The sequence below is a fragment of the Sprattus sprattus genome (genome assembly GCF_963457725.1).
Source record: "Sprattus sprattus genome assembly, chromosome: 5".
Taxonomy (NCBI): Eukaryota; Metazoa; Chordata; class Actinopteri; order Clupeiformes; family Clupeidae; genus Sprattus; species Sprattus sprattus.
This window is the reverse complement of record NC_137924.1, coordinates 18,589,781-18,616,881: the sequence shown is the minus strand read 5'-3', so window position 1 is coordinate 18,616,881 and position 27,101 is coordinate 18,589,781. Positions and strand designations below refer to the sequence as shown.

Genomic DNA, 27,101 nt, shown 5'->3' with positions numbered 1-27,101 from the left:
AGGCTAAAGCTTGGACAAGCCCGGAGTGTCGTGGCTTTACGAGTAAGCTCGTTCAGACGGAACACTGAGTCACACATGTACATGTGACTTTGAACGGAACTCTGACAGACAGGGAACAGAATGCTCCGTCTGTCTCTCTCCCCTCTTGCACCACAGACACAAACACACACATCTCTCGCTCTCTCTAAGCCTTCAGCAGCAGGCTGACCCCCTCTTCTTCTGGGTGGGTGATCATGTACACTCTCTTTAATGCACCTCAGTGCTCAAAGGCTAGTGAATGGTGTGGGACTGGTAGGCATGGGGAGGTTACTGCTGTTGGGTTCAATCACCCCGCCGTCTGTAACATACAACTCACTCGCTCCCTCCCTCCCTCCCTATGGATAACATTTGGTGATCCAATCAATTATTTGATGACCAGGGAGGACTCCTCAAAGAGGTTTTGGCGCAGAAAAAGAATTTCCCTATCGAGTGAGGAAATGCCGACTTCCAGGATCGAGAATATCATGTCATTTCTGCTATTGAATCCAGAGCAACATGAGAAACTCAGTAACGTCATACCAAGCCGCCCTGCTTCCTGGAATTAAATGAAAGGCAATGAAATATATTCTACATCTGCTGTGACACAGTGCTGTGCTTAGCACATGGATGAGGCAAAAGTATGAAAGGCTTCACTCTAGAGAGCGCCAGTGGGGCTGGAGACTTGCCAACATAGTAACGACCCACCAAATGTGGAGCCTCTGTAGGTATGCCCACTGTAGGCCATCAAAGGACAGCAGGTCCAGTATTCAAGTTTCATCCTCACCACGGTGATAATTTCTAAATGATGATGGGAAAAATCCCCTGGAAACACAAATCAGAGGGAACCATGCCATGCCACACAAATACATAAATCTTCCAAACGGAGTCCTGTTTGAATCCATGAGACCATCCTTTGACATCAATCTGGCAAGGTTGGAAACAGGTACAGGTGCGCGTGCAGTCGACACTGCGTCTTCCCTCTTGTCTTAACCTAAGTGGAGCTGGCAGATGCACAGGCCTTCGCACCAGATGTGTGTGTGTGTGTGTGTGTGTGTGTGTGTGAGGGGGCCGGGGGCAGCAAATAATGACAAATACAGCTGTATGACCGAGTGATTCACTCCTCGCGGTGACGCGTTTATTGCCTACACTTCCAATAATCACGCTGTCAACGCATCTGCCAGACGGTGGCAGTCTCCCTCGGACAGACGATGCCTTCGCTAATTTTCGCTCACACCTCGTCGGCTCCCGCTGGTTGCAGGGCCAGCTCTCACCACCACCGTCGCCGCCAGAGTGGAAATTTGGCCCAGGCCATGGAAAAACAGGAAAAGATTTGGCTCCGCCGCACTCTGCTGATGGGCGGGGACGCATGGAGACCGTGGTTACAGTAATTTCAGCAGGAATCAATGAGCTCTTTCAAGCCCCGTCAAGTGTGTTATTAGTCACACTAGCAGGTAAAGCGCTACTGATCCAGTGCTACAGTAATATTCCATGTGCGAGGAGGAGGAGGAGGAGGAGGAGGAGGAGGAGGAGACACGGGTTCCATAAACTGAGCCTGGCCAGACTCCTGAGTAAGGGGAAGAACCTCACAGCCAAAGTCATCTCGTCTACTGTTTACTCTGCTCGGTGACTGATGAGAGAACGAGGGTAACAAAAAAATGTAATGAAATTAAATGGTGGAGAACTCCCTAACTGTGATCTGCACAAGCTCTTAAGAGATGATGTTTAAACTGGCTTCAGCTCAGCAAGTGCACTCCTCCCTGCCTTTCTCTTTCCATATTCTCTTCTCTCTCAGTCACTCTTTCTCTATCCCTGCTCGCATGGACGTCAGCAGAGTGAGGCTTGTGTGTGTGTGTGTGTGTGTGTGTTTTCCCTCGGCACAGGTGTATGTGCATGTGTGTGTTTGTGTGAGCTGATGACGCAGAGAGCCTGTGGAGGGTCTGTGTTCAGCACCTCCGCTCCAACAGAGAGAACACTCCCTCCCTCCCCCCCCCCCATCTCTTCCATCTAGACCCAGCCACTGCCAGACCCACTCTCCACTACTGACAGAGGCACTATAAATCACCCATTACCCCCAATATCCTGCACTGCTCAACTGTACAACTCTGATGGCATGAGGCCTCCGATTCCTCCACTTCCCTTGTGATGGTAATGCAGGTTAAGGGCGGGGCTAGAATTAAGTGGGGTGTAGTGTACACAGATGCCCTTGCTCATATTTGAGTGACGAGTGGCGTGGGGCTTTGCAGAAACCCAAACAAATCTTTGACATGAACTTAGGAAAGAGCCGTCAGCAACATAACACAGAGGCACAGGCGTTCACACAAAGGCGGCCATTTCTAAGGGGCCAGTCGAGTTATACAACTGGGTCCTTCAGGCAGCTAGCACAAAGAATCCATCATGAACACATCAGCGATTCTTTTCTCCAGCAGGAAAATGGAGATAGATGCAGAAGGCGCTCATCCTCCTCCTTATTCGTGGTTGTCTGAAGAAGCCACTTGCACTCAAGACATTATTCATTTATTGTCTACTTTTACACCAACGGAGATGGACTGGTGCTACAGAATTTCCACATATTCGTGTTTTTGTATTATTTTAAGTGCAAGACAATTATATTGTATACAAATAAATCAACCAATCAAAAACACATTTGGATAAACATTGGGCCCTCGGCTTTCCTTCTTCCCACCCCTTCACCCTCTTCCCCCATCAAATTATCTAAGTGACACATACAAATAAGCTTCAAACACCTTTCAAGGAACGCTTTGAAGTCTGCTTCCCAGGCCCGAGGGGTCCGCCACAGTAAGAAATCCCCATCATGCGAGCAGCGAAAGGTCGAATGCATTCATTAATTAGGGGTCAAACTAGTCAACATCTTTCACATGGATATATTTTTCCAAACTCATGCCCATTGGAACCGCGGCAGAGAGACACACAAATTTGGTATGGACGAGCCACAACACAACTAGCCTGCCAGCTGATTAAAATTCATCTACTGCTACAGCCTGCTCTTTCCTGGTGGCCTGGGGAAAAAATTCAGTTGGCCTGGACATTTTTGTCAGCTGGGATTCTCAAAGCAGGGCTGTGACCACAATCAAAGCCGGCCACTTAGGGAGAAAGGCATTTGATCAGTTAAAAATGTAGAGGGGGGAACACCCTGCTTAATGAAGGTTCTTTCCTACCATGAGGCTGCAAAACAGGGAAATCAGGATGACAAATGCTTCCCGAGTGACTATAAAGACTTGTAGGACCAGCGACCATGAAAGTAAATATTTAGATGAGAGGGAAAGGCAAACACCAAAAAAAAAAAGACCAATCATCTTTGAACCAAACCACACAGCCGTTATATTAACTGGGTTTACTTGAGCAAGGTAGTTTGCAGCAGTTGATAGGAATTCACCAAATATTAAACAGTAACACACGTACCGTTTGGCTGTCTGGGAAGTCCATCTTTATCAACTTGTGGGCACACTCTTCAAAGTCCAAGCTGTGGGGAAATGGGAAAATAAAGAGTCACAGAATGTTCTTGAGAAAAAACTTCACTGAATCTTTACATCTGTTAATCTTTAAAATACAAACATTCCATTTACACAGAACTGAGTTTTTATCTAAAACTAGTGAGCCACCTGTCTAAAAAGAACGGCTGAAGTTTCTTGGTAATATTGCAGGCGATGCTATGCTCTGAAGGCTTTTCTTACATTTCCCCCTGAGGTGTTCACACCCAAAGCACAGATCTACATAGTGCATAATCTGGACGGCTAGTGGGAACGACAGGTGTGTTTATCGGTCCTTCACATGACAATTTTCACCTCAAAATGAATTTGAAGATGATACAAAAAGTAGTTGCTCATAAATAATGTTATTGCAGTGTTTCTTGCTTTAAAATACACTTCAATGACCAGAAATGGGTGAATGGTTAAAAATGCATGAGGAGCACCCCATTACCATTTCTACTAATACCTACTAACTAATATATAACGCATAAATAACATTGGCTAATCAGGCCACACATAAAGTATGAAGCAGTTTTCAGATCTCATTCCTACTCTACTTCTAACCGCGTCCCAATATGTCTTCAACCTAGTAAGAGTTGATCTTTGCAGCTCAGCTAATGGAATTTGACACCCGTTTTAAAAAGAACGCTACCACGCATGTGGGTCATCTTTGTCTGTTTCACTTTCTTCTACTGAACTTGTTATTTCTAGCAGAGGAGAGGCGAGAAGCTACTTCCAGCTTCTAGCAGCTGGAGACATTTTTACTTTATTGTTTTTTTTTGGTCCCGCCAGTGTTCCCATGGGAGGCTCTCTGTGAGAGACAGAAATAGAGTGAGAGAGGGAGACAGAGAGATTGAGAGAGGGTTACAGAGAAAAAGAGGGAAAGAAAGGTAGAGATAGGGAGACAGAGAGATTGAGAGGGGGTTACAGAGAAACAGAGGGAGAGAAAGTTAGAGAGGGGGAGACAGAGAGAGAAAGGCTGAAAGAAAGAGAGGGAGGGACAGGAAAAAAAAGATAGAGAGGGAGCAAAAGAAAGAGAGAGAGGAAGAGACACCCAGAGAGAGGGAGAAAAAGCATGAGTGCTAGGTGAGAAATGTGCTGCCTGGTGGCCGCTGGCTGGCTGGCTGGCTGGCTGGCGAGAGATCGTTGACCTCCCATGTGACACAGCCTGCTGAGGACGCATGGCCGCGTTTTGTCAGCGCACTGCAAAACTAGGCGAGCCGTCATAAACTTTACGCCTCATTCAGGCATTTCTCATTCGGGCAATTCTGCAGCCCTCCGCCAGCCGCCGAAAAAAAGTGCTGACAATCTGACACCCTGTCACTGCAGCCACCTCAACTCCTTTCTCTGAGTGTTTCTTTCTCTCTAATGAAAGCACTTTGCAGTCATTCAGGAACTGCCCAATGCAACCGTCTAAATGTTTACTTGCTACTGATGGGGGGGACCTTATTTCATGCTGTGGTCATTTTGTCAAGCAATTATTTCGCAATCCCAACTGAACACCTTAGCATGTTGAATGAAGGAAACAAAAGGAGGGAGGAAATCGATGAAACCTGTGGTCGTACTGAAAGGAGAGAAAAGCAAGCTTTGGTGGTAACATTTCTTTTGCTTTTGAAATTCATTTTCCTCCACACTGTAATCTGTCAAAGAGCAGTACTCCCGCAGGCAATAATGGGGTCAAAGACTTTTCCAATTTTCAGGAAATGCCAACCTTGCCAATGGAGGAGCGTGAGGCTTGCCGCTAAAAAACTGTTAGCCCTACCCTCCGGCGGAACAGGGGCACACTGGCACTCACATCCCTTTGAAATCCCAACGGCCAGGTATGGAGAGCGGGAGAAATCGAAACAGCAACAGAGGGAGAGATAGAATGTGAAAGAAGAAGGGAGGGGAAGAAAGAAAGAGCGAAAGAGAGAAAGAAAAAGACCAAGCTGAGGCAATGGAGAGAGAGATCCTGACCAGCTGCATGCACTCCTTAACAACAAGGTTTTCCCCACAACTTCTTTCAAACAATAAAAGCTTCTGTATCATATGTTGTACACAACCTTTGTTTTAAAGGGATTGGAAATGTAGTCTGAGCCAAATCTGGCTCTAAAGAATATGTAATGACTTAACGTGACCTTTACAAGTGGTTCTTTTCAGCCAGAGAGTGTTAGTGTTTGCATGAGAGCAGCAAGAAATAACCTGAGGTTTTCATAAACAGGTACAAGACTGGTGGTTTTTAAGCTTGGCACGTCACAAAACGTGAAAGATGCAGGTGGGAGCGGGGCAAAATATGACACAGTTGTGTCGAAGCGAACGGGGTTCTAGCAGGACCGAAATAAAAATCCAACCCGCACAGACCTCTACACCACTCCACTTATCTGGGAATGAACCAGTGTCCTTGGAGCCGAGAGTGGCACCGGCGACCTTGGAGCCAGCAGTGGCTCCAGCTACCAACTGAGCTGAGCTGCAAGGTGGATGTCTGCCTCTCCTATTGCCTGCCCCTCACTGTAGTGTTTCCTCTTCGTATCTGATGCACTGCAGTCACCCCTCAGCACACTAAAACAACAGGCTGGGAGATTATTCTGATATCTCCTTTTCTTCCCCCCCTCCACCATCTTTCCTCCGTCCCCCAAAGCGCCAGACAGTCCTGATGAGAATCATGGTGTGCTTGTCTCCATCAATCGATAGATTCATGCTGAAGGAAAGCAGCGCTGGGTTAATCTCATTTCCTGGAGGGTCACCTATTAAAAGGGATTTTTCCCCTCCTCGCTTTCTTTCGGCTCCTGCTGATTGGCCCTGGCTGCTGCCGGCGCATCTGCACCAGCTGTTGTTCAGCACGGCAAAGTCCCCTTGGGGCTTTTGCAGAGGAAAAAAAACAAACTGGTTCAGTGCCTTTCAGGTTTTCTGTGTGTGTGTGTGTGTGTGTGTGTGTGTGTGTGAATGCTTGTGCATGCCCGCATTCATGTTCGCATGTCAGACAGCCTACATGTGTGACGGTATGGGAGTGGGAGAGAAGAGAAAGGATACTGCATAAGGAAGTGTGTGTGTGTGTGTGTGTGTGTGTGTGTGTGTGTGACATATGTGTGGGAGAGAGAGATCACTGAAGTGTGTTTGAGAGGGAGTAAGTGCATGTGAGAATCCATAAGCACACAACATACTGGCCCAGGGGCATTTCATTAGGAAACGACAGACAGTGGCATATTCCATGTCACTGCCACATAGCTGTAGTGCCTGTGGCCTATTTTACAGTGCGGAGGGTTACCTTGCGAAACTAGCCCGCAGGCCAGTTTATTTTAAACAGGGCTGGTCCCAGGACTGTCCTAACGAACGATTCATGTATGGATGTGTGACCTGCTGGGGTATTATGGGATGAGCGTCTATAGGGTGCGTTGCCTGGCGGGTAGGAACGAGGTTAAAGCGAGGGTAAAGAGCCCGCGTGAGAGAAACCGCTGTCTTTCATCCCCAGCGACCCTGGTGAGAGAAGGATGCTTTTTGCATCAGCAACGTGTGACTGCGCAGCCGGCCCGGGGCCACGCATTCAGGTCACCATGCGCATGCGCCGTCAGAGAGAATGCAGACACACTTCTGTTCACTCAGCTCGGCAGCACAAACACGGACCCACATAAGCTCCACTACGACGCTCACGGGGGAAGAGGAAAACAAACACGAAGGCAGAATAAATAGCATGTGGGCCCTCAGGCCCCTGACTATAGCATAACAGGGAGTGCCCGTGCCGGAGAGGAGTATGAAGGAGGGGAGAATTGGTGAAATTCTTCCCTCTCTTCATCTCCTCCTCCCTCTTATTTCTCCCTCCTTCTCCTGGAGCCACAAAATAGCAACAATGTTGCTATCATGCTGCGCAAACTCTCCTGATATTGAATCCAGCTTAAAAATAGAATGCCATTTCTCGCTCTCTTTCTGCCTCTCTGAGCGATTCCCTAGGCCCGCCCCCTCCCCCCCCCCACACACACACACACACCCCAAACCTAAAAAAAAAAACACATGCACTTTTTTAGGTGTGCCAAATTTCAATTAAATTACCTGTGTGAAAGGTTCTTAATCTTACAAACTCAAAAAAAAAAGCTTTCAGACTGAAAAACAGACCTGATTTAATTTCTCAAATGTCACTTGAAATGGGATCTAATCAAAACTGTGATTCCGGCAGGACCTGTCTCTTGAGTTCCTGGACATGGCATTTCCATCTGTGCTCTTTGAAAAAATGAAAATATATATTTATATAAAAATTCAGCCTCAAAGCTTTCCAAGTTCTGCAATCCAAAAGACTATATCTGGTCCGCGCGTCACATATTTAGCAACTCCTGCCTGGCTATTTTCTGCTGACATTTCCGTGGCAATGAGAGATCTCAGGCTGGGCAGCCTTGGCACACAACGTATGGCACTCACCTTGACTGGATTGCGAGATAGATGGTGCGGCGAAAGGAGACCAGATTCACTTCTGTCTCGTCGAAAATAGTCACTTTCTCCCCCTCTATAAAAGGAAACCAAAAGTCAATAAATAAACAGAAGGCAGCCAGTATCCTCTTTCAGATTTTTTTCTTTCTTTTTTTGTCATATGATATGTCTCCCTCCAGAGGTCAACACATTTTTTTCTTCAGTTTCAAAGCAATTTTTCACTCCACAGTGAGGGAGCCCTCCTTAGCAAAGCAATTAACAGAGCCGGATACCAAAGGGTTTCCAATCACCGGCTGTACGGCATATAACATACATATACAAACAATTCTTCTACATGGGAACAAAATTAAATTAAAAAAATATGTAAAGTTTTTAATTCAAGGTCAAGATGTAAAGTGTCCTTACAAGACTACGTAATTTCCTCTAAATCTCTGTGAATTTGGGATTCACCAAAACTACACAGCAGACTGTAGGGACTGTTATGAGTCCGAACACATTGTGATGATTATGTCTGGTTTGTGAGTTCCAATTTCAGTTAATTCATGCTCCCCCCCCAAAAAACGAATTTAAACTGTGCTGTGTTTGTTGCAATACATGAATATTAAAAAGGCTAAAAGTACATTTAATGAAATAAAGCATGCTGACTCAACAAGGTAGGCCAATGACAAACTTGGGAGGGTCCACAAGAAATAAAGTGAAAATGTAAATGTGTCAAATCTAAGTGAGAAAGACAGCAAAAACACAGAGAGTGGATGGGGACGGTCTCACACAGGAAGCCTCAGCCCCAGGAGCAGGAGTGGGAGCTGCGTCACCTGACAAAGGAACCACTCTCTATGTGCTGAGTGAGAGAGTCGTGTCCTAAGGAAGAGGCGGAGATGCTTTTGTGTGAGTGACTGAAATCGAGCTTGACGTCCCTCCCCGGCCGTCACCGGGCTCTGTCAGGCCCGCTGTGGGGTAGGGGGGAACCGGGAGTGCTGTGATTTCCTAATGGGCCTGGTATGCCACGCATTTCCTCTGCCGCTCCATACCCCAGGGGCCAAGATAGCAGGCAGATAATTACAACGGCCCACAGAGGACTGCCTGCCACCGCCCTGAGTATCCTTTCCTGACAAACTCCTTAAGTCACTCCAAAATCACTTGAAGACACAAGGGTAACTAATGAACTGGCTTCCTTCAAGGGAGAGCTGCCCAGACTCAGGTTAAGGCCTGAGGAGCAGAGGAAGTGCTGTGTGTCTTTTTCTCTATTAATATCTCTATAAATGAACAGCTCTTTCTTTTATTCATAGGCACTTCTCTTACCCCCAACAATAAATTGTCTGGCAACAATATCATCATAAATCATAAATGAAAAAGACATTCTTTTAAATCCCCTACTTTAAATTAAAATGTTCCATACCCGTGCCAGCTCCCGCCTCCTCTTCGTCATCTTCATCATCGTCGTCATCGTCGCTTCCATCAGCCTCGTCCCCAGAGTCACTGCTGCCTTCATCCAGGATCTCTGTGGAGGGGACACACAGGGTCAGAGTGAGCCGTCGCCCACGATCGGGTTCATTTTCCACTCAGCTAAGTCCCTTAACTCCGGGGTTACCTTCATTTTGCAGGGCGTGCGGCAATTATTCCTGCCTCAGAGGACAAGATATCTGAGGCCTGCTGAATGATAATAAAGTTGCTTTTGAACACTGAGTGCCATATGCTGGGTCGGAGCTGACTGAGCAATTAGTACACAATTGAAATTCAAATACCCCCAATTTGAAACGCCTAGAAAAGAGGCAGCAGTGCCGGGCGCTTCTTTTAATGGGCAGTTATGGAAACAGCTGAGATGACACCGGATGACTGACTCCGTCGACTCACCCCGCTTAATCGTTTTGTACTTTTCTTCATTCTCCAAGAAGTCAGGATCCATCTTGAAGACATCTGAAATTAAACAGGAAAAAAGAGGGAGAGATTGAGAATGAGGTTGATTTAATTGAAGTCATTTGTTTGCAATTACAAATTTTTACAGCAATTAAGTCACTGCAATCAAGATGTTATCAGAGGCAATTACCCATAAAGAAGACTTCATTGTGTATTAGGCATTATTCATAAAAGGCTTAATGTAGTAATGGCTTCTGCACCCTGAAGGGTGCCTCATATAGATTTTCAATTAGGGCCGTTTGTCTGCGAAGCCACAAAAAGATGCTTATCCGCAAATTGAACAAACATAAATAAGTACCGACAGGGGCTAAATGTCACGACTGAAAAAACAAACCCCTCAATTACGTGCCCCGAGCAAGGACTCAATCCCGCACAAACCACAGGCTACCAGAACACAAAAATGGAGGAGGGGAATAGGAGGGAGGGAGGAAAGGAAAGAAGAGAGAAGAAAAGGAGGAGGTGGAGAGACCCATTGGGACGCACTCGGTATAATTAGCTTCTAAACATTCGTGATGATGGGCGCGAACACGCGGAGGAGAGGGAATTTAACTCCCAGCAATTAATTAAGCCACGGCCAGGTTAGCCGCATGAGGGGGCCGCCGATAACATCTGGACCTCTCGTCTCTCGTGCACCAGGTCAAGGAGGTCCTGTGAGCGGTCTGAATGTTAACAGCACTCTTCTGCAGTGTACTTGACGTGTGAAGTGGAAAAAAAGGGTGTGTGTGTTCTTACTTAGGAGGTCTTCTGGGTTGTAGTCGTCCTCCAGGGGGAGCATGTGTGTGAACTGGTCTTCCTCCTCCACTAGGTCCAGCCCGTCCGGGATGACGGGATGGTCCTTGAAGCCGTCTTTGCGAATAGCGAACATCACCTCAATCATGTACTGCACACGCTTGTCGATTTCCGACTCGTGGAGGATGTTCCGTAGGCGCTCAAATATGGCTGAAATGAAGACACAAACACTCAATTACAAGAAAATAAAAGACAAAACATTACATGGGTATTTCAAAGTCAAAACAGAAAGCCAGAAAACAAATGGAGAAATTGACTGTGAAATTGGTATTATAACCTTATGAGTCAACAAATCACGCAGCGGCATTACAACAGCATAACAAGATTGGTACCGTTAATGCCTCTGGGGGAGACCTCAGTGAGTTTGAGGCCGCACTCCTTGAGGAAGCCGATGGCCACCTCCACGCTGTCGTCAGTGGGGCGCTCTAGCAGTAGGGTCAACATCTCCAGACACAGCACTTCATGGGCCTGAGTTGACACACACACACACACACACACACACACACACACACACACATCAGTGTCAAAAAGCAAACAAAAGTTCTAGTTCTGAAGGTCAGTCCTGCCAGGTTAGTTAGCCATATCCTACCGTGTTTTAGCTGACACCTGAATCCTGATTACACCTGTATATCTCTCCCGGTCTATGACTGCTAAAATAATGTCACTTTAGCCAAATCAAGACAGGAATAAGGGAATAAAGGAGGAAGAGAGAATAAAGATGACTTACCACATTCTGATTGATCAGATGTGCCACAAACTTTGAAGATGTCATACATTGTGTCTGAAAAATTAAGCAAAAACAGAGGTTAGGCTACTGTATTTATTTATATGGTTAAAAACCCACAAAATAATGGAAGAAGAGGTCTTAGGGAATTCACCTTATCATTTCTCCGATAACCTTTCCTGAAGTTCAAGACGAGCCTTTTCAGAATGAGCTCTCCGATCTGGGGGAACTTAGAGTTGATGATGGACACCACAGCACCATACACGTGAGTAAAGATGGGGGAGGCGCTCTGAGCCTGGAGAACGGACCTCGTCAAGAGACCCCTGCAGAACACCAGACAATAGCAACACTTAGAAGGCATAATAAGGGCCCAGGTTCCACCATTGTGTGTTCCCTCAGGACCTCTGTCCCTAGAACTGTGAATGTCTCCCGCTGCCAATATTATCATAATAACCAGCTAAGCTAAGTTTCAGAGTCCTAGGCTTATTAGATGTATAACCTGCTGCACTGTACAATGCAGACAATACAAACAGGCTCTATTAACCCATTTCTGCCTAAAACGCCTGCTAAAAACGGCTGTTAAATCCTATGCTATTCTATGAGAAAGTACCTCATTTCCTGAGGGTTTTCTGAGAAAACAGTAAGAATTGTCAACGTCTACAAAAACCTTAATATCTAAGCCTCTGTAGCACTTAGAAACATGAAATAAGAAGCATTGTGAAGGTAAGAACTGCAGGTTTTATTAAAACCTGCTCCCTGAGCACACAAAAAACAATAACATTTGTAAAAAAACTCTCAAACACACAAAAACAATATAAATCAATGATATAAAATACAATAAATACAATTTTCAAGTATGCAAACATTATGAGGGAGGGGAAGAGGGGGAGGGAGGGGGAAAGAGAAATGGGGAGGGAGGAGTGGAGAGGGATGGAGAGGAGAGGGATGGAGACATCCTGGGGTGGAGCTGGCCTCGCAGTTCACATGGAGCATGAAGCCATGGCGGGGTCAACGTTATCCTGGAGATGGAGATATCTGTAAAAACATATGGCAAAGCATTCAATCATTGTATTATTATGAGACCCACCCTCTCAGCTGGTGGCAAGACAATGGCCTACTAGACTGTCTATAGGGTATAGGGGTTATAGGTGTTCATATGCCAATTGTTCAGGTCTCATTGAGGCACAGACAGGGAGTACACATTCAAGTTGGATACACAATAAAGCTATAATAACAGAATAGTATATTTCCAGTTCAATGTTATTTATAGTATTTATATTTATTCATAATTGTATTACTATTCATTATGATGTATTATGCTATACAGTTCAGCACGTTATTTTTCTTATCTAAAATCTTTGGACAAAAACGTCTGCTAAATGTAAATGCTATTTATTCATTATGCCATTATTGTATCTATAACTAACATTATTGCAGGTATATATTATCAACCATCATCACCATTAGTAATCGCTATAGCACCACTATCATTACTGCCCATTCCGTTTTCTAAGAGAAGAGAACTCGGAAGATCGCACAAGAAAACAAAACATAAATTATTACCTCCAGATCATTGCCGGTTGTCCAGTCCACCTGGAATCCCTCCTCCTCTCCTTCCGTGCCCACAAAATCCCACTCCTGTGCCGTATCTAATGGATCCTCTCACACATTATCCTTCTCCCTCTCAGACTCAAATCTTTCAAAATCTATGTTGAAATCACTGACATCGCTATCAAAATACTCCATGCTCACTGCTACTTCTTCACTGCTACTTCTCGCTAGCCAGCATGGTATCACTGAAAACAAGCACAGAAAATCGCGTGGCTATCTGATTGATTGACGTGATTTTCAGCCAACCAAAGTTCATTTTGGTGGTCATCTGATCTTTAGCAAAGCCTTAAGACCCATCCCATGTGTAATTTTAACCAACCAGAGTGAGTTATACGCTGCATTCGTCATGAAAACAGCACGTGTACAAAATGCTGCGCTACGCAGCAACCGGCAGGAAAGCCTATGTTGCGCTACGCAGCAACCGGCAGGAGGGGCTATGCTGCGCTACGCAGCATCCGGCGCCAATGGGTTAATGTGATGTGAAAAGCATAATTGGCTTCATTAAGCAGGAAATGGGAGTGCTGTGGTTAGAGCTATTGGCAAACTAGGCACCCTGAGGTACAGACTCACCTTCCCCTCACAATGTTCTCCTGCAGCAGCTCCTGAATAATGTTGCCAATGTTGGACACGTTGACTTTGTTGATAAGACCGTTGATAGACTTCTTTAGAGCCTCCCAGCTCATTCTCTGGTACGCCAGGCTGGAAAAGAAAGGGATGAGGTGAGATCAGGCCAGATTCTTTTTCTTTTCCTCTCCGGCTGGCTATTGATCATCTTTTCCTCTCCTTCATGTATTCGTCTTTTTATGTACTCGGAGTTACTTCTTGCAGAAGAGACACATGAACACCTTGGCAAGAAACGGCACACATATAAAACACTGTTGATATAAAAAACCGATCTTCCCCTGCTTCTTTTTTTCTTATACTTCTGAAGCGAGACTGTCCATAACTCCTGGTTTATTTCACCGTTGAGACGGATCATATTTATGGTGCCAACAGCGCAGGCCGTTAACACAGCGGTGATCTTAAATTTTCTATGATGCCTTTTACTGGTCTTTTATGAATGGTGGGCAAAAGAGGACGTTTAAAGGCAAGATTTACACGACTGGCTCTTGGAGGGCGACGAGTCTGCCTTCTCTCTGTCCTTCGGTCTCAGGTTTTCAATAGACCCCTCCAAAAGTGCTGACAGAGATGCTCTTCTTCGCAGGATACGTCTCTCCTTTCACTCTCTGTCTCTTTCCCCCTCTCCATCTCCATCTGTTCGTCTCTCTCCTCTCCCCGCTCCTCTGACGATTGCCATGTCTGCTATCTTCCTCATTGTCCTTCGCTGCTCTTGATTTCCAAGTGGAGAAATCTCTGTCTAATTAACACCATCTACTTGCAATCTCATAACTCCTGCCCCGGGGCAGCAGATGCCTTTTGAGATCCTTGGAGAGAGGGGGTGACTGCACACACCTTGAGCTATAGATATCCCTCCCCCCGGCCCTTGGGGACAATAAGGTGGCCCTTTCTAAATGAGGAGCTCCTAACCTCGGCTAATCTCTCCGTGCCACGAGACACCTCGCAGCTTAAAGAGCGGCCTTCACGTCCCAGAGGGCTCCACAGGGGAGGGTGGGGGTGAGATCTGCCGCAGGGCCATATCCTCATGTTCAAATTTCTCAAGACTCGTTATTTTCGCTTACGACTCAATAAAATCCTCACAGACGACGCGTACCCCGCCTTCCAATTTTATGGGCTAGTTCACTGCTGGCTATTGATCACATATAAAAACAGTTTTGAGAGAAATTCCAAGGGAATCAATCAAATTAAAAGTCTGGCCTAGAGAGAAGCGAATGAAATGTGTGGTGCATTCAATTTAATGATTCACACAGTCGTGCCAACAGCCAGGCATCAGAAAGTCAAGTAATAATGCTCCTTATGATTGTTTGTTAACCTCCTAGATTTTCTAATTAACACAACTCCCTAAAGAGGAAGTAGAGCGTCAAAAAGAATTCAACAAACTTTTCAGGCCCCGCCACCCGCATTTCTGCACATGGAAGCCTCGTTTAAGGGGCTTACCTGCTCTTGTCGGTAATCTGAGCCTGCATCATGCGCAGCTTGGCTGGGGGAATGTATGCCCCTCCGGTTCGGGTCAGGATGGGATCCAGCTCCTCTTTCTTCTTCTTTACTGGGGGCTCCTCTTCGTTCGCCTTGTCATTCTGAGCGGGGGAGGGCGACCGGCCTCTCCTCCTGTACTCCGGCTCTCGGTCGCGGCTTGAACGCCGCTCCCGCTCCCTGCTGGACCGACGCTCGTAACGTTCACGATCGTAGTAGCGGTCGCGGTCTCGATCCCTGGTGCACAAAACAGCCATTTGGACTATAAGGACACAGAACTTATCAAAGTGTTAACATAATGCATTTAATGTGACATGTTTTCTTTTTAAGCTTGTCCAAGACAACACATGACTGTGTCCCCGTGGCTGAGTGGTCTCACCTGTGTACATATCGGCCTCGAGGAGAGCGTGAGTGAGACCTGGATCTGGAACGGGGACGTCTCGGGTCTGCGTTCCTGGAAGAGACAGATGGTAGGTGAGGACTTTTCCCCTGACGCGAACTTGTTGGTGGATGAACTACTGGCACAGATGTTCCATTAAGAAGGCATGAGCGAAAAGAGAGAAGGAGAGAGAAAGCATGACTCACTTGTTCTCTGGAGAGGAACTTCTTCGTTGCTTCTTACTCTCGTCATCTGAGCCCCTCTGACAGACATGCAAGTGTACACACACAAACACCTCTTTAGTTTGAATTCCAACTTTGCAGCTCATGCAAAATGCAACAATACTGTGTCCCATATTGCCTTTGTTTCCACAATGGTGCATTCCTACACAAGAGAAGTTTGCAGGTATTCCAATGTACTTGCATTTCATAAATTTCGATTCACTCATTTACACTTTCACGCTCAACTTTTCAATTTTAATTCACTTTTTTATTTCAATAAAGACTCTGCTGCAGTTTGTATCCACCAAGCGCCAACGGTGTGTAGATTTCTGTGTTGGCGGGTAAATATTGGTGGTCCCGCTATGTCGTGTAAAATATGGGAACTCAAAAATATGGGCACTTCAAAAAAAAACGTAGTTTTGTCTGTGAACCTGTTTAAAAGGGTTGCCATATCTACACGACAGGGACAGACCGCATAACACAGTTTTTCAAGGTTTCGTGACTGCAGAATTCAGCGTAATTTCTTTCACAATGCTGCATATTTTTTTTGTATTTACCTCACATGTTGCGCACACAAATCTACAGCCAATCGTCTTGTACAGAGTTCAAGCATATTGAAGGGATATTGACAAGAGGAGGCATGTCCATTTAGTTGAGGCTACAAGAGCTCAATCAGCCATTCCCCTGATTTAGATTGAACAACTACGAATTGTATGATAAACAAAATATTTTTTGATTAATAAATGGTAACTATACCGACAGTAAAACTGGTCTCATTTCTTAAATCCAATCTGTATGTGGTGTACAATGAAATGAAAATGACACATAAAGGTTACCTTGTTTTAGGTCCCTCCCTTTAAAAGGTACTATATTACTGATATATACAAGAATGTATGAAGAATATGCCTTGGCGGTACCATGTCATCTAGCAGCCACTTTGGCTGGTAGGCCCAGAAGTTAATTTTGTGCCCAGTACACACGTCATATCAGAGCTTCATCCAGAGTCCTTAATGCCGCTCACCCGGACATGTGCCACGGCGCTCCTCATCCTCCGCACCGTTGCTTCATCGCTGTCGTCGTCGCTTTCCGAGTCACTGTCAGAGCCACTGTTGCTGCCGTCGGAGCCTTCGTCATCCCGCGGGGAATCTGGTTTGCCCCCGCCTCCAGGACTGCCACCCCTGGGGGACGTCTCTCCAGGGCTCCCACGAGGCTTTACATCAGGACTGGGGTACCTCTCTGAAAGATCCACCACAGACAGTATTATTATTATATTTATGGGGGGGGGGGGGGGGGGGGGGGGGGGTTGAATCTTGAAACTGCTAAACAAAAAAAGTAAGCCACCAAATCCAACATTTTTACATTTTTGTTCACAAAACACCCTGATGTCATCCCCAGGAGAAGAAAGTGTTTGCCTTGTTTGATGAGAATAAATGTTTCTTTTCACCAATGATCACACATCTTAACAAACAAACAGCAGACTGAAAACAGGCTCCATGTAGAAAGACGACTGGGAATCACCATGGCCTGACTGGGAACAGTCAGCTAGAGAGTAGGAAAATCACAGTCAAGCCTGTCAGCTCTGTGAAGAGTTCACTGGTGTCTACCGATTAGATGGAGCCCGTTTTATTGGTATTCCTTTTTCTCTAGGGAGGAGAATTTGTGCAAAAACCATGCCAACAGCAAAACCTCTCCAGGACGCCTGCCGGATTCTGACACTGTATGTCTCCTCTGTGTCAACTGCCTGCGCCGCGTACACAAACCTGTACTGACATTCGAAGTGAGGAGAGTTAATGTTCAATAACAGAGCCACTGAATCGGCGCTGGGGAGCATGAAAACTCCATTAAATAATTATGAGGCAGACGACATTCAGCGCAGCCCCCTGCCTGGACCAGTGAGTCAGAGCCCGTCACCAGCCTGCTGGGCTTTTCACCGCTACCACTCGCCTCCCATTCCATTCAAGCTCTACCTGTGAAAGGGGGATACACAACCTCACCTTCACTCCACTGCCAAATACAGCTCCAGCGCTTTCAGTATATTTAGCCAGTGCTTACATTGTGTGGGCCTTTGAGAATGTTTTACGTCCCTCCCCCCTTGCTTCATAATATAAGCTCAACACCCCACAGAGATCATCTTAGAACCCTTCAAGGAGAACAAACCACACAAACAACATTTCAATTGTTTAATGGTGCCGTTAGAATACTGCACTGAACTAGGAGTATAAATAGCATCTATACCAAGAAACAGAGAATCAACTCATGTTCAAACATCATGTTCACTGAATGGAAAGGCCATTCAAAAGACAAAATCCTTCTTTGACAACTGAAAGGACGAGTTTCTGATGATCGGTTTTCACCCAGTGAGAGTTCTGAACAATTAAACAGCACAGCTGCCCTGAAATAATAGCATATTAATAGGCCGCTGTTCAAATGCACACCAGTGAGGACATTCTGGGGCTTGAGTCATAAATTCATAACGGCCTTCTGCAGTCACAGCAAGGGGTTCCTCGCAGCCAACAGCAAATCAACTCTGGAGAGCAAAGCACTTCAGAAGTATCGTATGCAGGTGAATTCACTGACACTTAGCCGAGGTGGGCAGTCCAGGCTTTGGAGGGAGGCTGCAATTTGCAGGTTTTTTGGGGGGCGCGAGCAACAAATCATTTGATCCATCAGAGAGGCAGGAAATGAAAGCAGTACTATTCAATTTTGAGGTGCCCAGAATGCCAAGGCCGGTTACCTCCTAGCTGCATCTAAATTGCCTTCCCATCTAAATGGAGGACGAAGGCACTCTCGCTGCCACGCAGGGGGTGAGATTTTATGCAGCACTTAACATCAACAAAGATGGACCAGCCAGGTGAGATTCATTACATGGCATCCTTTTCATACAACGGGGCATCTCAAAACTACCAATTTCACAAATCTTGCTCAATGTTCAGCTCTATAAAAACGACAGCCAGGGTAATTGCTTCTCATATCTTTCCTCCCTTGAGTGCAACTGAGGTGTTTTGCGGCGAGCAAAAGACTATAATGCTGCTAAATAGGGAAAATAAGTTAGGGTTATGCGCAGAGGAGACCACTGCAAACCACTGCAATCATTCACCACAGCGTAATGTGCAGACTTAAACACCAGACACTGACGGAAAGTTGAGAGAACGATCCAACTACTCACACAGGGGGCAGATTTCTGCTCTCTGGCACTATAAATAAACAAATAACTAAATAAAGAGTTGCCCTTGGGCACCATTTCAGGAGGCAAAAGGTTTGGGTTGCCTTCTTGTTCATCGGTCTCATATTTTCAGCAGCTCAGCAGAACAGACGATTGAGAGCATTATCTGGCCGAGATGAGGCAGGGAGGCCCGTGACCAGCTGATCAGATGAACCAGAGGAAGAGAGATGGCAAGGTGGTGTGGAGGATAAATGCCCGACACTGATTGGAACACAGATATAGTTTCCTCTGGGAAGACTATTTTCTCATCATTGTATTTAGACAAGGTGAACTTTTTGGCCTTGTGAATCCTAGACTTGTTTATGATAATAAAATCCATATCCAACATCCATGAGAACCAGTCAAATAACCATTAACATTCCCATGGTAGAGAGTGCCTTCGTCCTCCATTTAGATGGGAAGGCAATTTAGAAGACATTTCAATGATAAACTCTAAATGCTATGATCACAGTTAATACAATGCAGTCCAGTAAAAAATAATACAGATGGCATGGAGGCTTATCTCAATCTAAGACCACGTCAGGTTTAGGGCATCAAATGCAACTACATGCACTGTGTAAGTGGCACCCATGACCTTAATTTATTATTTACAAGCACTTTTTACAATGACTGACATGCGTTCATTAAAATCACTGCTTATAAGCCGAGGCAATTCATTTGAACCTAAGGAACCTGCAAACAGAATACTTTATCCAGTATTGTGCAGGCTTCATTATATTTCCTTGCTGAACACAATGCCAGCAACGCAACACGCAACTAGCACCGGGACACAGGTACGGGTGGGGGTAGCGGTGGCGGTGTACAAGAGGAGAGGAATCATTCGTCTTGCGAAGAAAACTCGGCTCAGTCTGACAGATAAAGTGCGAGCGACTCACCTGCCCTCCGTCGGCCCCTCTCCCTGGTCTCGGCTCCATCATCACTCTCTCCATCGTCTGACAGGCTCCTGCTGCGGCCCCTCCGGGGGCTGTCCATTACTGCTGGGCCAGAGCACTGCACCACAGGCACGGGGAGCGAGAGAGGGAACGAGGGAAGAGAGGGAGAGAGAGAGAGAGAGAGGAGTGAGTGATAGAGATGGAGGTCGCACAGGGTGAAGGGGGTGAGGTGTGGCGGTCCAGGGAGAGAAATGTAACAGATGAAATAAGTGAAGGTGAGAGAAAAGAGAGATAGAAAGAGTTGTGGAGAGAGAGAGAGAGGGGTGGGAGAGAGTGAGAGAGAGGGGTGGGAGAGAGCAGGTTTAAAAACATAAGGTCAAGAAATCCTTCTGTTTTAAAGAAAACACTGTTGAGATTAGCAAGCTTGTGTGCAGCGCTGGGAGCAATGGGCATGAAAACAGAAAGGCGCTGCTGCCAGCTATAGAGCTCCTGGGGTAGACACCGAGTAGGCATCTGCATGCTATAACTACAGGGTTCACAAAGGCCAGCGCTAGCTGAGGCAAGGTTGTAAAGGAGTCAGGAAAAGATTATGGAAATCCAAACCGCAGCCCAAGAGGACTTATAATTTCAACTGAACTCAGTGCAGTAAAATAGCGAACACAACAGCATATTTAAATTCGCAAAAATATCACACAGAAATTTGCATCCGACTCTGCTTAACCCAAAACAAACAAGGCAGCACTCCACACAAGTGTATGCTTTTCCCCCTTTCTCCCCTTCTTTGCCATCTTCTACCAAGTACACAGCTGCCTTTGGTTTTCAGTGTTCAGTTTCAAGCCAAATGTAATTTGCTGTTTCAGCAAAGCAGACAGGAGGCAGAGTGACACTCTCTCCCGCAGGTGTTGGTTATGCAAGCCTCACAGCGACACACACTCTTTCCAGGTGAAGATGGATACGGCCAAGGAGGAAAAAGAGAAAGGGGCATTTCTGATATAGGCTCCGGCTTGCTTTCCTCTGCAAAAATGAAATGCCTTATGGGGATAGGCTTTCCTCGTGCTTATCTTTGCCCACTGCTGTGCTAAGTTTGGTCTGTAAAAGGGTATTGCTTGCTATTCTATTTACTTGTGGCTGGGTAAGCGTGGATTAAGTATTACCTAGAAGGTAATATTCTAGGTATTGGTCAAACAGAATAGAAAATTAAAAAAAATGCTAACTCCTCACAATTACAATGTGGTCTCCCCAAGAGACATACCCAAAAGACTAAGGCTAGACCTGCCGGGAGGCGAAATCCAATTCAGCAGGTTCAAGTGAAACAGTACAGTTGAGTCAACTGCATGCATTTTGAATACACACAGATGTATTAATGGAGCCAAAACTGTTATGACAACAAAAACACACGCATGGACTTTGGAAAGTCAGCATCAACAAACTACATGGAACTTATCATGCCGAAATCACTCAAGCTAATTTGAATGACTTGGCCACGACCCTCTTCGCTGAGCTGACATTCAACAGCTCCTTGCTTTCGGTTTAGGATTCAAAACAAATACCAGCTAGGAGCTGTACTACAGCTTCCAGCTACCACCAGTAACTTTCACTAGACAAGTAATTGATGAGGCTTGCCTTTATAAGAATACTTCACTAAACTACCTTGGTAACTTTAACTGATGGCACTCTAACCTACTGTTATGAATGCTTAACACCTGACGTTTCACTTTAGCCACTTGAGTTAGCAAGCTAACTTTAGTTAACCTCGTCACATTCATATAGGGTAAAAACTTGTGTGTATCAGAACCAGAGTTAAGGCAAATCACCATAACCGCAATCAATGTTATTAAACGTACTAGTTACCGCTGACTTTACAGAACAACCAAACAAACTTTCCTAAACAGGCTATGCTAACGTTAGCTAACTAGTCAAATATCTAACCGCCATAACTTGTAACTTTCATTACTCACTAGACAATATTTTCATGACGGTTAACTTTCTTTACAAACCACGAAAAAAAATGTTTTGCTTCACACAAAACCACACTATTTACAACAACGTTGACATCGTTAGAGCGTGCACACTTTCGCTGGCTAGCTAAGTGCTATTACCTTGACTATAACGTTACCTTGCCAGCTAACAGGGCGCCCATGTGTGTGTACACTTACACTGTTAGCAAGGTAGCTAGTTCTTTGTATACTCCATACAAGGCTTGTGCTAGCTCACATACATGTTGACATACAATATCTTCATATCATTTTCTTACACTTTTGCTTTTGCACTGAGTCAACAGAGCAGCGTCTTACCTCATCTTCAGAAGCATGGGCCGAGCCTACTTCAATTTTGGATTCGTTCGACTCAGCCGCCATCTTCCTACTCCTCTTCCGCAAGTACAACTACGGGAAGCTGTGTCATCCCAGAATAATTGAAACGCCTTTTTGGTGAGACCCACATAACGGTTTTCATTGTGGCTCATGCTTTGTCCGCTTTTCCAATACAGATTCCATGTTATCATCACAAGTAATCACGCAAACGTAATACCGTTTCTGAAAAATCAGTGCCATAACATCAGTGATTATTTTAGGGTGGCCTACATGCAAAGTCTCACAATTATTTAGCTTACTTGGGTTGGGCCTATCACTGAAATACTACTCAAAGAGTCATAGCAATTTCAAATTCAATATTGGATTGGAGGTCAGTGCAAAATATCAACTCAGTCACTTGAAATGACGGAAAATGTTGTTTACCATTTGTTATGACACACAGACAGTGTGTTAGCTGTCAGTGGCTGTCAATTAAATTCACTCACAACAAGTAGACAAAAGGTTAATCATTGAGGCTGGTTCAAATAGGTTGACAAACCCTTGCAAACATTATTTGTAAAAATAGAACATCTACCACTGGTATTGAAATGTGGACTTTAGAACATCCTCTGTCAATGAATTTGAAGAAAAAATAAAAGAAATTATAGTTATTTAAATAACTGTGAGACTTTGTGATCGAAAGTTATCACATAATCACTAGTGCATTTCAAATGATCACTTAACTGCTCTGACATGCTTTCAGTCTCCCTTCTTGTACATCCTGGAAACACTCATCAATGAAATGTCTACCTGGAAGACTTTTTTATTCTGCTAGATTTAAAATGTGACACACACACACACACACACACACACACACACACACACACACACACACACACACACACACACACACACACACACACACACACACACACAACACACACAAACACACAACCACACAAACACACATTATCATACACACACACAAACACGAACACAAACACAAACACAAACACAAACACAAACACACACACACACACACACACACACACACACACACACACACACAAACACAAACACAAACACACACACACACACACACACACACACACACACACACACACACACACACACATACACACATACACACACACAATGTCCCTCGGGCCAGACGAGGTAAGACCTGAGTTGACCCTGACGAAGAGGAGACACGGCTCTAATTCAATTAGGCAAGGCCATGCCACAGTGCCTCTGTCTTTACTCACTCTGCATATGGAATGAGCGTGCCCTCAGCCAGAAGCAAATCACTGAGCTAGTTGACCGTTGGCCGTACATGAGCAAAGTGAAAAGGGGGGGGGCAGATTTTTTTTACAAAGGTCATGTCAGAGTAAATAATATCAGTCATCTGAGGGAGAAGTCAATGTTTTGACAAATCTGGAGATTCTTTCTAATCATCTACAATTGTTATCAAACACTTGTCTCCTGAGTAGTGGTTAGAAAAATCAGAAAGTTATGCAATGGGTTGCTCATTATTTTTATCGGGACATTAACAATAGTGCAATGTGGATAACAGTCAAACCAATAATTTAGATTTTCAGTCTTTACTCCCAGGCATATGACCAAAATATCATAACAATATGTACCACAGCTTCAGAGTCATGATGACATTGTCTTTGGTTAACCCAGAAGTGTCCGCCTCACAGATGATGACCCAGGCTGTTTGAATATATAACTCTCTCCCGCAAGCAAGACTTTTGTTTGTGTTCGTTCATGAGTTTGTCTGGTATTTTCTTTTTTAAGCTGAAGTGAAGCATGGCTCCAAGGCTTAGAGCGTGCTTGGTGACACACCGCTCCCTAAGGCTCTCTATTACGAGGTGACCTAGGATTTTTTTATATTGTTGCTGCTCTCCTCCACTTCCAGGGGAAATGGGACTGTGAGGTGAACTGAAATATACATGCCAGGCCAGGCTCAGGGCTAACGGAGACCTCTCTTTCACATTCAGTTGCTGAACATTTTAAAATGACACTTGGGATCCCAGGCAGTGTCGCGATTCAATAAAACATGCGTGTTGACACATGCATCCATAAATTATGTGAAATTAAAATGCATCTGATGAAATAATGCAGTGTTTTCGAGAAATGCATCACACCCAGAAGTTAAATTCACTGCAACATCCAATCTGAAATAAGTTACTTCTAATCGGATACTTGTTGAGATAGAATTATTAATGTGATAATAATATTAGTACAAATATGTAATAGAGAATGGATAATGGATGCCTGTCAAATTAATGTGGAAAAGCGTGTTTATTGTTTACCATAACTTAACATATTAAATTATATTATTTTATTGAAAATGTGGAATATCAGGGACCGCACATTTCATCCTCATGTTCTTCAGGAGGCATAGGACTTCCCCACTGACTGTGTTTAAATGACTTAAGTTTACAAAAGGACAGGACTGCCATCTACTGGTCAAAATAAATGGCCACTTCTTTTGAATTTTAATTATGTTGTTGAAACAGACTGTGGTTCAGTGTGAAGAATGCATGGCCAGATGAGATCCAACTCATAATAATCTGTCCTATGAGACAGCAATGAAGCCGTACAGTTTTACCTGGTAAGATTGATGTTTACTTAATTTTAAAACTGATCATTTACAAGAACATGGCAGAAAGCACGTCACATGATTAAAATATAAAATAAATATGTATAATCCTACATTGTTCTGAATTATATTACATTTGTTTGCTTAACAAGTAATAATACAAATGTAGTACAAATCTGTGGTGTTTGAAAATACTAATGAAAAACCTTGTGAGTGTCATAACACTACTTGTTTTAGGGTAGGTAACCCTTTTCAGACTGATCATCTGGGACCAGGGTTATTTGACCAAGGTGCAACCCGTGCATTGTCAATTCAGAACAAGACATTTGGCTTGTTATACCCAGGTCGTGGCAATGCAGATTAGAAATTTCAATCAAATTGGAAAAATCAACATGGGTTCAACCCTGATTGAATGCTAATATGAAAGGGGTTAGAGTCTCACAATGATTTACTTATTTTAATATTAAGCCATTACCTCCAAAAAGTTATTTGAAATAACACTTTGTACTGGACGTCAGTGCAAGACATTAAACCAAGAACTTAAAAATGATATGTAATAGACATCCTATAGAATGTTATTTTCCCATCATAATGACACACACACAAATTGAAATTCGCTTCACCTAACAAGGAAAGGTTACTCACTGAGGCTGGTCCATAGTAACTGAAGAGTAACCAAATGATGCCACAATGTAAACCAGAGATTCAAGTTACCAGGGTGTACAGACACCCACAGACGTGCAGGTGTCTGGAAGTGTCCTATGTGTTCTTCCTCAGCCACGAGCAAGGTTGCGGAGGCAGAGCCAGCAAAGGTCAAGCTGGTAATGAATAGCGCCGTTCCAGATGATTGATTAAGTTGAGTGTTGAAGGGTCACCGGCGAGGCCACCTAAAAGCCTCTTTATGCGCGGCAGGATAGATGTGGTTGGTATGCGTTACCAGCGGCACAAGTCAATAGCCAGTCGATATAAAACTGAGAGGGTGTGTTCACAGTGCAGACAACAAGGAAGACCGGGGCCAATTTCCCCCCTCTGGAAACTTTATTCTAAACCACTATGTACACACACAAGCACACAAATGTTTTTGAGTCAGACCATAAAGGACTTTATGGGTTACTGATTTATTGATTAATTAGCCAGCCAATCAAACTTCATAAATATGGCTGCATTGGACCTTTGCCAAAAACAAAAATCACTGTTCCTCTTATCCTCTTAATCCTCATGGCTAAAATCCTTCAGGCAGCCAAACCCACCTGTGCATCACTCCATCCAGACGGGGAGACGTGGAGAGTTCATAGGCTGGTGTGAAGTGTCCATCTGTGGAGTGAAGAGTTCATGGGCTTGGGCCTCATGCCAGTGGCCAGGTTCATCTAACGGAGTGCTTTATCTCCTTCTCTCCAGTGTGCTGACATATTGGTTTAGAAAGCTGCCTCTGTGAATGTGATGAAAATGGCGCATGGGGAGAGCAAGTGTGGCTGGCATTGTAAATTACGCTGGCATTTAGCAATACCCCTGTACCCTTACTTTCGAGAGCTCTCAGTAGAGATAACCGTCAGGGTGTTCCGATTAAATAAAGTTTGGTTGGGAGGAATTGTCTCAGAGTGTTGTAAGTGAAAAGGTTATGGAGGTGTGTTGAGAATGTACTTTGATGTTGGTATTTCTAGGCAAATAAATGAAAGAAGTTATTTCAAAGAACGAAGCTGGGGTTGCCACAGTGTGATGTAGGTAAACAGGAACCAGAATCAAACAAGAGCTCTCACATCGGTTCCAGTGGCAAAAGTCTATCCCGCCATCATTTGCACTGCTAAAATTAGCCTGAGCATGTCTATTGCACACAAGAGGTTTGTTCAGATTTGTTTAGTCTTGTTTTGCTAGACAGTGAGCGGCAAGGGACCCAAGACAGATGGGGTCAGCTCCTCTAATGCAATATCTCAGAGTAACATCAAATAAAAGGGGTCAGCTGTTTCCATCTAAACTCGAACAAGAGGATATGAATAAATATCTCAGCCATTTTATTTGCTTCTATTTTCCATTAAGTATGACTTATAGGTTTTAGCTGACATTGGTTGGAGCCAGGCGCACAAGCCTCTAATACAGCCAGAAGACGCAAAACCCCCCTTCAGAGTGCATGGGAGGTTATCACTGCATTGATTTCAACATGGAAATGAGAAAAGCTACTTATTCGGAGGGATCTACTATAAGAGCAAAGACACAGTGCTTACATCCTAGATTATAAAGAGCTCCTTAGTGGCAGGTGTGATTACAAGCTGCAGCCACAGCGCCTTACCTGTCCCGCTTCATAATCGACTGAGTCATATGAGGGGCATTCCAAATCAAAAGCACACCAGCCCTCTAGGCACGGGATCCGTGGAGGGGGAAATGTAAGATATGCCGTTTGTTAATCACACCCGCAAACCTGCTCTGCAGCTCCAGTCAGCTTAATGATCCATCTGCTCCGGTTGGAGCCTAAGTAAAAAGCA

At 44.7% G+C, this 27,101-nt stretch overlaps 1 protein-coding gene across 1 annotated transcript in view; it reads right to left on the bottom strand.

The window, feature by feature from the left end:
• cwc22 (CWC22 spliceosome associated protein homolog) overlaps positions 1-22,087 on the bottom strand; it is a 32,723-nt gene extending 10,636 nt beyond the window's left edge. The window contains exons 1-15 of the mRNA XM_080838781.1: positions 22,020-22,087; positions 19,729-19,843; positions 16,652-16,866; positions 15,616-15,671; positions 15,410-15,484; positions 14,995-15,267; positions 13,510-13,638; positions 11,483-11,651; positions 11,332-11,385; positions 10,937-11,072; positions 10,548-10,754; positions 9,753-9,815; positions 9,298-9,399; positions 7,893-7,977; positions 3,439-3,499 (exon numbers count right to left, since the gene is read on the bottom strand). Of these exons, the coding sequence (XP_080694907.1) occupies positions 3,439-3,499; positions 7,893-7,977; positions 9,298-9,399; positions 9,753-9,815; positions 10,548-10,754; positions 10,937-11,072; positions 11,332-11,385; positions 11,483-11,651; positions 13,510-13,638; positions 14,995-15,267; positions 15,410-15,484; positions 15,616-15,671; positions 16,652-16,866; positions 19,729-19,843; positions 22,020-22,082 (1,803 nt within the window). The 5' untranslated portion in view covers positions 22,083-22,087. The remainder of the gene's footprint in view (positions 1-3,438; positions 3,500-7,892; positions 7,978-9,297; positions 9,400-9,752; positions 9,816-10,547; positions 10,755-10,936; positions 11,073-11,331; positions 11,386-11,482; positions 11,652-13,509; positions 13,639-14,994; positions 15,268-15,409; positions 15,485-15,615; positions 15,672-16,651; positions 16,867-19,728; positions 19,844-22,019) is intronic.
• Between the last annotated feature and the right edge of the window lie 5,014 nt (positions 22,088-27,101).